General features: G+C 43.6%; 2 protein-coding genes across 4 annotated transcripts; one reads left to right on the forward strand and one right to left on the reverse strand.

Annotated features, from left to right (window-relative positions):
- Window positions 1-705: 705 nt before the first annotated feature.
- LOC132703562 (uncharacterized) lies at window positions 706-5,988 on the reverse strand. 3 transcript variants are annotated; one of them, XM_060672892.1, is made up of 7 exons: window positions 5,908-5,988; window positions 3,817-5,439; window positions 3,096-3,539; window positions 2,952-3,035; window positions 1,895-2,028; window positions 844-1,194; window positions 706-794 (listed from the first exon to the last, which is right to left on the reverse strand). In XM_060672892.1, the coding sequence occupies exons 2-7, from the start codon at window positions 5,435-5,437 to the stop codon at window positions 732-734; spliced, it is 2,697 nt and encodes an 898-aa protein (XP_060528875.1). In that variant the 5' UTR covers window positions 5,438-5,439; window positions 5,908-5,988; the 3' UTR covers window positions 706-731. The 3 variants fall into 3 exon arrangements, with proteins under 3 accessions (XP_060528875.1, XP_060528874.1, XP_060528876.1); XM_060672891.1 differs by lacking the exon at window positions 5,908-5,988 and adding an exon at window positions 5,600-5,677 and having other exon boundaries at window positions 717-794; XM_060672893.1 differs by lacking the exon at window positions 706-794 and having other exon boundaries at window positions 943-1,174.
- A 108-nt stretch (window positions 5,989-6,096) lies between these two features.
- Window positions 6,097-10,248, forward strand: LOC132703563 (4-hydroxybutyrate coenzyme A transferase). Its single transcript, XM_060672894.1, has 7 exons — window positions 6,097-6,425; window positions 6,664-6,826; window positions 7,158-7,387; window positions 7,445-7,633; window positions 8,468-8,716; window positions 9,678-9,911; window positions 9,961-10,248. Exons 1-7 carry the CDS (start codon window positions 6,248-6,250, stop codon window positions 10,143-10,145), a joined length of 1,428 nt encoding a protein of 475 aa, XP_060528877.1. The 5' UTR covers window positions 6,097-6,247; the 3' UTR covers window positions 10,146-10,248.
- The last annotated feature ends 789 nt before the right edge of the window (window positions 10,249-11,037 follow it).

An 11,037-nucleotide genomic window follows, 5' to 3' on the forward strand; every position in this document is an offset into this window, starting at 1 on the left:
ATTAAAACCTACCCACAACCTATAAGCCTAAACCAGGTTTGCGTCGACCGGGTAATTGGTTCGCGCTTAAAAGGTCAGTAGTTCGAATGTACCGGCGCAGACCAAGCCAATTTTTCTTTAACTAAACACCATAAAACACCAAATAAAATAAAAATCATTTTATTGTCAAAAAATTGATTGATAATTTATGAGTAAAGTTTACCTACAACCTATAACCCTAAACCAGGTTTGAGTCGATCAGGAAATTGGATCGCGCTTAAAAGGCCAGTAGTCCGAACATACCAGCGCAGACCATGTTCATTTTTTTTTTAACAAAACACCATTAAAAACCAAATAAAATAAAAATCATTTTATTGTCAAAAAATTGATTGATAATTTATGAGTAAAACTTACCTATAACCCTAAACCAAGTTTGACTGATAGGGAAATTGGTTCGCGCTTAGAAGGTCAGTAGTTCGAATGTACAGGCGCAGACCAAACACCATTAAAAAACAAATAAAATAAAAATCATTTTATTGTCAAAAAATTGATTGATAATTTATGAGTAAAACTTACCTATAACCCTAAACCAAGTTTGATTGATAGGGAAATTGGTTCGCGCTTAGAAGGTCAGTAGTTCGAATGTACAGGCGCAGACCAAACACCATTAAAAAGCAAATAAAATAAAAATCATTTTATTGTCAAAGAATTGATGATAATTTATGAGTAAAGCCTACCTACAACCTATAAGCCTAAACCAGGTTTGCGTCGATCGGGAAATTGGTTCGACCTTGCAGGACGTTTTTTTGGATTTTCTGAAAACCGGCGAAAATATTAAAAAAAAAAACGACCCAAACGACTAACCTTGTTGAACATGTTCGTGATAAGCTTGTCGACATCCCTTAGCCTGTTTTGCCGCCTGCCCGACAGCTTCCGCTGGATTTCCGGCAGCTTCCGGTACGTTTTCCTCGTGATTTCCCTCATTTCCTTCTCCGAGAACAGCCTCTTCGTCGCTGCAACACGCCGTTCCACCTTCTCGTTCCCCTTGGGACGGTCGTACTTGCGTTTCGTCCCGTCCCCGTACTCGTCACTCTCCACAATTTTCAATTTAGCCGCCTCCTTCAACTCCTCCCTCTGCAGTCGTGAATCGTACAACGTCCTGCGTCGAAATTCCGATGCTTCGACGAATCGAGGCCTGTTTATAATCAGATATTCCTGAAACGACAACGTCGGGGACGTTTGAACTACCCTAGATTCAGGGTTCTATTATTAGACAAGGAATTTTTATAAAGGATTTATGAGAATCCTTAGATTTTGCAGTAGTTTTGCAGTTTCATGTTACTTTGATATTACAGTAGAGCCTGATGAAGTTTCTTTGAAATATTTAAAAGATTATTCTTATTTTTTGTTTTGTAGTTTAGATAATTTGTGTCATGCGACGTGCCCTACCTATTTAGCTATCCTACAATTTTTGTATTTTTAATTATCATGTCAGCTATACTACACGGCAAAAATTTTGTTGGATTTTACAAAAAAGGATTCTGACTTATGTTCATTCATTCTTTCAGTCCGTGTCCGACCACTACCCTGTGTCGGTTTCGGTTCAACAACTAATAACGAAGAAGCGTTAGTAGTACTAGTACTAACAAGAAAGCAGTTATTACAAATTTATTATTATTTATTATTCAAAAGTGTATCAATATAGCGAATTAAAAAATGAATATTTACAAAATCAAATGAACACTCGTGACAAAAGTATTATTTTGCCTCAACACCAACCAGCTATCGGACAAAGAAGTGTGTATTATGCAGCAAAATATTTTAATGAATTACCTAGTGAACTGAAAAATCTCAACGTTGACATAAAAATATTTTTTGATGTAAAAGGCAATAAATATTATTATTATTAGTTTACCGCAAGCGTCAGCGGCCTGTCGTGGCCGCCCCTCTTTGGTCCACAGTCCGCGTCCGCCTTCCATTTTTCCAAAACTATCACGTCCTTTTTCCGATGGTTCTCCCTCTCCTTCGTCTTCTTGCGCTCCACGTCATCTGAAAAACCCTTTGACATAGCAAAAAAAAAGTTTAAGCATACCAACTTGCGGACCGATTGGCTTAATTATCAGACCAAAAGGAATACATTTGTGCGGGTTTTAGGAAATGAGAAGTTGACATATTGTGAAGCATTGAACGATCTAAGGGAAACGGCAAGAAAATGTGGCGAGCGATTTGGGTAATATAGAACAAAATTTTAACGACTTCTATGCAAAATGCATCCTTGACATTGCTGCCAAATATACAAACCAATCTTAAGGAATTCACACGCTTTCAAACGCTGAATATAAACGAACTAGAAGTATTGTAATGAATGAAGATTGCTTTCGAAAAATCGTCGGTGAGCGGGGCAAGTTCGTAGTAAATACCGCGTATCACCTTTTTTTTTTTTTTATTTGATTGTGAATCCACCCTGTATAAAGTGTCCTTCACATCTCGTCGAACTTCAAAGTTACGGCACACTTCGGTAGATATTAAAATTTGTACTGCCTATGGAAAGTGGGCGGGCTGGGGTGCGGTGGGGGTCGGGATGTATTTTTAAAAATTTAAAAACCGCGCTTGCGGGGTACCGAGAAAAAAATCATTTCTCCAAGATTCTCCAAACTTCTTTAACCAAACGACGCGCAAGATCCGGGCCAAAAACCTTTATTCTTGATGATTTTTCAAAAATGTACAGGGTGCGTCGGTAATTTGCAAAGAACTGAAAATTGAGCTCCGTTTATCTTGATAATTGACTATAACTAGAAAGCTGTGATTCCGTTGTCAGTTTCTTTCATATTTCAAATTTCCGTTTTTGTTCATAAATTATTGGGAATAAATGAAAGACTGCTAAAAATATAAAACGCTTCCGAAAAATGGTAAAAGATTAATATTAGTGTCAATTACAATCGTGCGTTGCTTATGCATTTTGTTTATCTTACCCCTGAGCGTCAGCGTGTAGCGCATGCCCGGCCCCCTGCCCCCGCACTCGCAGTACTTGAGGTCCTTGCATGCGTGCGCAGCGCCTAGACACCAGAACGAATGTCATTTTCGGGCAAAGCGCACCTCAAGGCTCTCGTACTCACCCCTAGTATTTCCAGACTTTGGCACAGGGACGTCGACGCAAAATTTCGCCCTATCCTTGCCAGGGTCGGACCGGGGCTCGTGCTCCGTTCCTACCGCGACGTCCTTTCTATCCGGTAGGTTAATTTCAATTGGTGGGAGTTGGTATTCATCCCCTTCTCGCCCATTCGTCGCTTGCACGCTTACATCTTTGACGTCGGTCTCGGTTTGCGCTTCGGAGTGCGCGACGTCGCGATTAAGTGGCGCAGTCGCCTCGGATTCGACCGCGACGTGGTTGGAATGTTTCGGAGGCGCCGGATGGTGGTACGACCGCCCGTTCGGCACGCCGTACTGCCCGAAACGCTCGAGAAACTTGTCGAGGAACGTGCATTTCGAGCGGCATGTGCAACTGTCGAACGCGGCCTCGAACGAATTGCGGGCCGGCCGGTCCTCGGACGAGTCCGTCCCTGGCAACAGAGCGGGATATAAGAAAAAGCAACGCAGCCATTCAGGAGATATCTCTATGTGGACTTTTTTGATAAAATCCGCCTTCTTAGCAACCGCGAAGAGCTAATAACCCCTGCATAAAGTATCTTTTACTTATCGCCGAAGTTCAAAGTCACGACAAACTGTGATAAGTCTCTCTCTCTCGCTTTTGCTAGACTTCGCATCTTCTCTACTGTATATTTGTATATAACATTATACAACAATAAAGGCAATGTATTATTATTATTATAACTTTACCTTCGACTGGACGTCCGACTACGGCCGCGTATTTTTCGGCCAACGCCCCGCCCCCCTCGCACCTACACGCCGACCTTTTGCACCCTCGGCAGAAGGTTTTCACTTTGATCCAGGTCGTGCCGCCCCTGGTTTCCACTTCGATGCCCCCCGAAACTGGCTCGCTCGCCTTAGAACCTGTGCTGCTGACGCTGTAGCTCTGCCCGTCGACGTCGAACCGGGCGTGTCCCAAATCGGGCGCCCCCAGCTCCGTCTCTATGACGTAGTCCCTCTCGCCTGCGCCCCCGCGCACCTTGTAACGCGACCTGCGCGCCCTCCCACCCCCGAAATCCTCCAGGACCTCCTTCAGCTTCGTCAGGTGCGAGTTCTTCTCGTCGAGCCACGCCCTCTCGCTACGCACGATCTGACGCAGTCGTTTCTCGGACCGGGTCTCCTTGTCGCGCCAATTCCCTGAAGAGGACGTCTGGTACGAGGCCGAAACATCGCTCGAACCGGAACTCGCCTTTTTCCCGAATGAAAATAGCTCCGAACTGCCGCTCGAGCCGTCCAGATACTTTAAACCGTTCAGGATTTCTCTGACCCGCCTCTTGCGTTCGTCAGAGTCGTGTCTCTCCGACTTGACGAATTTGCGCAGCCGCGCGATCATTTTCTCGACCTCCTCGAGCGTCAGCGTCCCCTCGGCGACCTTAGGGGAAGTTCCCGGACCGGAAACGGACGTAGCTTTGTCCAGCTTGACCGCTGCCACATTCACACTCTTGTCGCTGACGTTCCTATCGGTCTGGGTGGCCCCGTCGTCAGCCTGAGCGCCCTCTACCTCCATCGTGACGGGTTTCGTCAAAACTAACTCCACACGTCGCGGATCTGAGCAAACCGGAGTGATATCGGCGGAGGTCCGCATGTCCCGCGCCGAAACGACCCCGTCCGATATAGATTTTGGGGTGGAGTTGCTCACCGGCAACCCTATCTTGCCTCGCAAGTATTCCAGGGTCGCCTTGAACTGTCTCACGTCTCTGTCGTCGCTTTTCGACGCCGAGAAAGCGCCGGAACTAACGTTCCCGCGAGACGGTTCATTTGAACTACCGCTCGAGCTCTTGGCCGACACTTTACTGAGAGAAGGTTCACTGGAACTACTACCGGAAGATTTTACCGCGACGTTAGAGGCAGACGGTGTTTGAGAACTACTACTAGATTTCGACGTAGGACCGTCATCGGCATCCCTTTGTACCTCGAGCTTACTAGGGTCGCACCGGCAATCAACAACCTTTAAAAAGTCTGTGCACACTTTTATACGCTTTACATCCCTCAAAGTGGGTAGGGAAGTGCTTTTGAACAGGTTCGGTTTGCTTTGGTAATTTTGGTAGCCGATATCGGCCCCGCTGTCCCATTCGAGCTTCTTATCGGAGACGGGGGTGCTGTTGTCTCTTTCCACAGGTTCGACGTCGGTCGGGGATTTAGCGGAGCCCTGCGACGGAGGCGACTTGTCGCTCTCGGGCGCCGCATGGGGCGGCAAGTACGCCAGAGGGTCGTCCGAAAAGTATTTGCGAAGGTTCTCGGTTTTCGAGTAGTTTCTGTAATAGTCGGCCACCTGCCGCCGGACCCGTTCGTCGCTTTCGTCGCGCTCCATGCCTGAAAGCGTGCAAACGATACCGTGAATTTCCGCGAACTAAAAGACACCCGACGACAAACGCATTGCGGCTGATAAATGGAGTTTTTTTTACCTAGTTTCGGCGATATCGTGTTGCGTGATTATCACACGGGGAATTTTGTTAAGGTTTCAATAACTTACCTTTTAAAATTTCATATTTAACGGAAAACCGTCAATCGGCAAGGTTATGTCGTAAAATTGTCAATGCACGGACAACTGAACCAAACGAAAGCTACCACAGAAAACGACTCGGCTTTGGTATCGATTCGTTTATTGTAATTTAATTGAAAGCTTTGGAATACCGTTGTAATTTGAAATAAAATTACTGTTTCGCATTTAAATTAACTTTAAATTTAATCGGTGTTTCTCAATTTGCACAATTTTATTACATTCATCAAACAGCTAGTGACTTCACGATAAAACATATAACTTGATTCCCAGATACGTACCGCGTTGATTGGCAAGGCAGTAAACGATGATCAAATTCCTGAGTTTTTCCTTTAAATGGCAATTATAGAACAATGACCCAATTAAAGTTTGTAATTCGACAGTGAAATCACATCGGCAACGCCGCGCCGAGTGACGTCTTCGATGAACTTGAAAATTATCAAAACATTTATTCCATGGTTTAATAGTTGGGCAATTATGGCAAATGGTTTTTAGTTTTAAGCGTTCGAACAGCAATACGAATCGATATTTTGTACAAAATTGTTGCGTATTCGTCGAGTGTACATACGTTCCGAGTAATTTTTTAGTTGCGGCTATAAGTTTTGCGTTCCGAATTTAAATATGACACCGATAAAGAGATTATCGCGAAAATGTCTATCGGGTCTTTATTATGGCCCGCCGGGCTCTATGTCGACGTCGAAAAACTATTTTACGTACGTAAACGAACCCGCGCAGCCCATTAAGGGCAAAGAGCCGAAATGGGTTGCCCCCGAGGAGGCATTTTCGGAATTACAATCCGGTAAGTACGCTCATTTTTGATCGACTCTTGGGGCGGCGAAATGGACTTCGATCGTCCGCGAGGTCGATCGTCGCCTTATTTGTTGATTCAGAAGACCGTTCTAATTTTAACATGTTGTTTTTATCGATTATTACGAGAATGTCTCCGAAATTTTGTGTGCATAGAGATAAGTCGTAGATAACTTGATATTAGTTACTGTCGCGTTGTGATGCCCTGTATCGGTGTCTTTGCGCTGCAGGGCAGACCGTGTTTGCCCAGGGTGCAGCAGCAACTCCAATTGACCTCCTCAACGCGATGACTGCCGTCGGCAAAAAGAAACAGCTTCAAAATATCACCGTCTGTCACATGCACACGGAGGGTCCCGCCTCCTACACCGACCCATCCTGCGAGGGCATCTTTAGGCAAGTGTGTTTAGCAGTTCCAGGTTTTCTCTTTCGTCGACGTCAAAGCATTTTATTCTTTAAAGTTGGCGGGGCGACTAAGAAACGTCAAATGTCGAAATTTTTGACGGAAAAGCAGTGCCTGCCAACGTGAAAATTTTCAAGGTTAGGAAAACATTGGACGTCTGAATTAAAAAAAAATTACTTCGATTTTATACGCGTCAATGGCGTCATAATTTGTGGTTAAGTTGTGACTATATGGATTTGTGTCTAAACAATTTAGAAGTGATTTGCAAATAATGAAAAGAATTTCTGTGTTCTGTGGCGTTCTGGTGACATTTCGATGTTGCAGGTCCCTGTCGTTTTTTATGGGCGGTAACGTGCGCAAAGCCGTCGCCGAAGGCAGGGGCGACGCCGTACCCATTTTCCTGTCGGAGATTCCGCAGTTGTTTTATAAGAAAATCGTCCAGCCGGACATCGCGCTGATCCAAGTAAGCCCGCCGGACGCTCACGGCTACTGTAGCTTGGGAACCAGCGTCGACTGCGTCCGAGCGGGGATGACCCATTCCAAGTTGATCGTAGGTACGTTTCGGGGGCACCAAATGGGGAAACTCGAGCACCTTTCGGTTGTTTTTGCAGCCCAAGTGAACCCGAGGCTGCCGAGGACATTCGGCGACGGCATCATTCACATCAGTCACGTCGACTACGCGGTCAAAGTCGATACTCCGTTGCCTTCGCACGGTGGCAAACCTCCCACCGAGGTGGAAACCAGGATAGGCAAGAACATAGCCGAGAACTTGGTCGAGGACGGAGCCACCCTCCAAATGGGTGAGTCCGCGTAAAATTAGGTTATGTCGCCGTTTAGGACATTTGAACTACTGTGTCAGCCACGTCAAATTTAAATAAACTGCTATTAATAATATGTAATATATAATATAATATGAATTTATTTATAGAAGGAATCTTTCTCGAGCAAATACAGTACACTAAGCTTAACCAAGTTTCTAAGACGAACCTTACTGATAAGCATCAGACATTTCAAAGCAAGCAACATCCACAAAAACAATTTTTTCTCCCTGTTTCCCTGTCTATGGTCTCTATGGTCAATTGTTCATGTAGAAAAGGGACCATATCATCAAGAAAGTACCTTATCAACCATATAATAAAACAATTTTGGACTAATACTAAAAACAAGCGACAAAAAGGCAGTAGTCGTCCAATACAATACATATAGACGTATCAGTAAATTCATTAAAGAAAATTGTTACAATCCACAACATCACACTAATGCACCGTTTCGAAAGTTGAAGTTGTAAAAAAAATTCAAAAATTAAATCAGTACATATTACAGGATTTTTTTTTTTGGAGCTGATCACGTCGTCACAAGCAATTTATCTGGATAAACCATAATTTCTTCTATCAAATGAAATTAATTAAAATTGAATTGAAACCAATTCTGAACAATTTGTTAATCCTTTTACGATTTTTCATTTTCCTTCATTCTATTGAACATGCTACCTATAGTAAGGAGACCATATAAGGGCAAAGTAGAGCTTTATTGCAATCAATACTATTATAATCCTGCTAAATAATTTTAACACATACGGTTCGTTTGAACTACTCGGCCGCGTTTGCGACCATAAACCGAAATCGTTTTCCCAGGGATCGGTAGCATTCCCGATGCGGTCCTGTCCGCCCTGAAGGACCATAAGGATCTCGGCATCCATTCGGAGATGTTCGCCGGTGGCGTGATCGATCTGGTGAACCGCGGGTGCATCACCAACAACCGCAAAACCATGCACAAGGGTCGTATCGTGGGCTCGTTCCTAATCGGCACCCAGGACCTGTACGATTTCGTCGACAACAATCCGTTTATCGAGATGTTGGTCGTCGATTACGTCAACAATACCGGTAAGCCAGTTCGACGTTGGTGCGCGCGGTCCTTTTTTGTCGAATCAATGACCGCCCGCACCAATGTCGCTTTCGCGGCGCGACGAGCTTTTCGGTGACGTTGGTGCGGATAACTTATTTTTGGCTGCTTTGATGATTGTGTATATGTTAAAGGTTAAAACAAAATTTTACATTTTAACAAAAAAAATGCGACCTCGCTTATTCGGCAAGTGGAGACGAAATTTCTGTGATTTTTGTCATTAAAATAAGAAAAATGGTTTGGGACTCTGTAGGTAGTTAGAACACGTGGCAAAACGATCATTTTTTTGTCAAATAAAGTATTCTCCAGATCCAAAGGAAGGTCGGAAAATCGGTGGAAAAGTCTTTAAGAAGTGATTTGTAGCATTTTGTGATTTTGCAGCTGGTTCGATCTATCACGAAAAATCGGGAAAATTGGTGAAAAAGTCGAAAAAAGTAAGAAAAAAATAAGTAGTCGTAGCGGTCTGGGATTTTTCAGGCAGCTAGAACATATCGAAAAAATCATTTTTTGTTTTCTCTATTACTTTAGGAAAGGCGAAATAAAAAAAGTAATCTTTGGGATTTTGCAGGCACTTAAAATAAACGAAAAGGACCGATTTTTGTCAAATAAAGTATTCGCTAGCTCCGAAGGCAAGCCGGAAAATTGGTGGAAAAGTCGAAAATTAAAAAAAAGAAAATGGAAGTGTTCGTTACGGTTGTTGATTTTTCAGGCGGCTAGAATAAATTAAAAAGATCGTTTTTTTTATCAGTCTCTTTAGGGAAAGCAAGAAGATGGGCAGAAAAGTGGAAAAATAAAAAAAGTAATCCTAGCAGAGTTAAACGACGGCAACAGCGCGGCCGCAGACCGCCCGCACCAACTTCTCTATTTATTTTTTTTAAATACCCATTGAAGGTGCGATTAAAAAGTGTTTCGTACCCGTGACGACTTTTATTTTTCGGACAGGCGTGATCGCCAGGCAGCCCAAAATGACCGCGATCAATTCTTGCATCGAGGTCGACCTTACCGGACAGATCGTTTCCGACTCGATCGGCACGAGGATGTATTCGGGTTTCGGCGGGCAAGTCGATTTTATCCGAGGCGCCGCGGAAGGCACTGACGGCAAAGGCAAACCGATCATCGCCCTCCCTTCGTCTACCAACAAAGGCGAGAGTAAAATCGTGCCCACCATCAAGCAGGGTAAGTTTTTTTTTTTTTTTCCTTGACTCGCAACTAATCCTTTATGAAGGTGCGGGGGTGGTAACGACGAGAGCCCACGCCCACTACGTGGTCACGGAACACGGCATCGCGTACTTGTTCGGCAAATCGCTCCGCCAGAGGGCGCACGCGCTGATCAATATCGCACATCCCGACCACAGGGAGGTGCTCGAGAAAGCGGCCTTCGAACGGCTCAAAGTCATGCCGTCGCCCTGAGCGCCACCTCGTATTGTACATTTTATTTTACGACTAAGTGGAAACCCGCGTTTCCGTGTTTATATATTTGTAAGAACAATAAAAAGGTTTTATTAGCTATTAACCGTCGTTTGTCTCTACTTATCTCTCAAGGCGAGCGATATAATAGATCTACGCTTAAAAAGTGCCAACTTGACACCGTCCCTGACGTCAGACTAGATATTTTACGTAATATTCGTTTTGCAGGCAGTGACGTCACGTAATGATGCTACATTGAATCGAGATTCAATGGTTCTTATATATATATTTTTGTAAGAACTGCAAGCAATAAAATAGTTCTACGCGTAAAAAATGATAGTGCGGCACCGCCGGTGACGTCAGAGAAGACACTTTTCGTTATGTGTTTTGCAGGCAATGACGTCACGTAACGTTATGGTACGCGTTAACGCATATTATCGGAAGCATAAAAAAAGTACTTTTTTGCTTTGAAATTATTTATTTTCTTGCACTTATGTCAAAAAAAAAATTCGAAACATACAAAAAAATACTGGTGCGTAAACGGGAAAAAACATTGAATAATGTTTTGGGGCATATAAGATGTAACATACATATAATTTATACATAAATATACAGAAGAAGATTGTTTTCCAAATAGAACCTGATTTGATACAAAAAAACACATATTATATGGTGCGTGAGCGCACCACTGGTAACATCCTGTTTCATTTTTGGTGATATTCTACAAAACATGGAGTGTGTAAATGCACATTACACTTATTACAAACGTAAATTGTGTGGCTGTGGCAGATTCTACATCCCCTTCGGGCTTTATTAGCATGAACAATCATGAGGTGACCTTGATTATCATAACCCACTTCATCTATGGCAGGTGACTTAAAAAAATGCCAATACA

This window comes from Cylas formicarius, unplaced genomic scaffold (genome assembly GCF_029955315.1).
Source record: "Cylas formicarius isolate icCylForm1 unplaced genomic scaffold, icCylForm1.1 PGA_scaffold_6__28_contigs__length_40554024, whole genome shotgun sequence".
In the NCBI taxonomy this organism is placed as follows: Eukaryota; Metazoa; Arthropoda; class Insecta; order Coleoptera; family Brentidae; genus Cylas; species Cylas formicarius.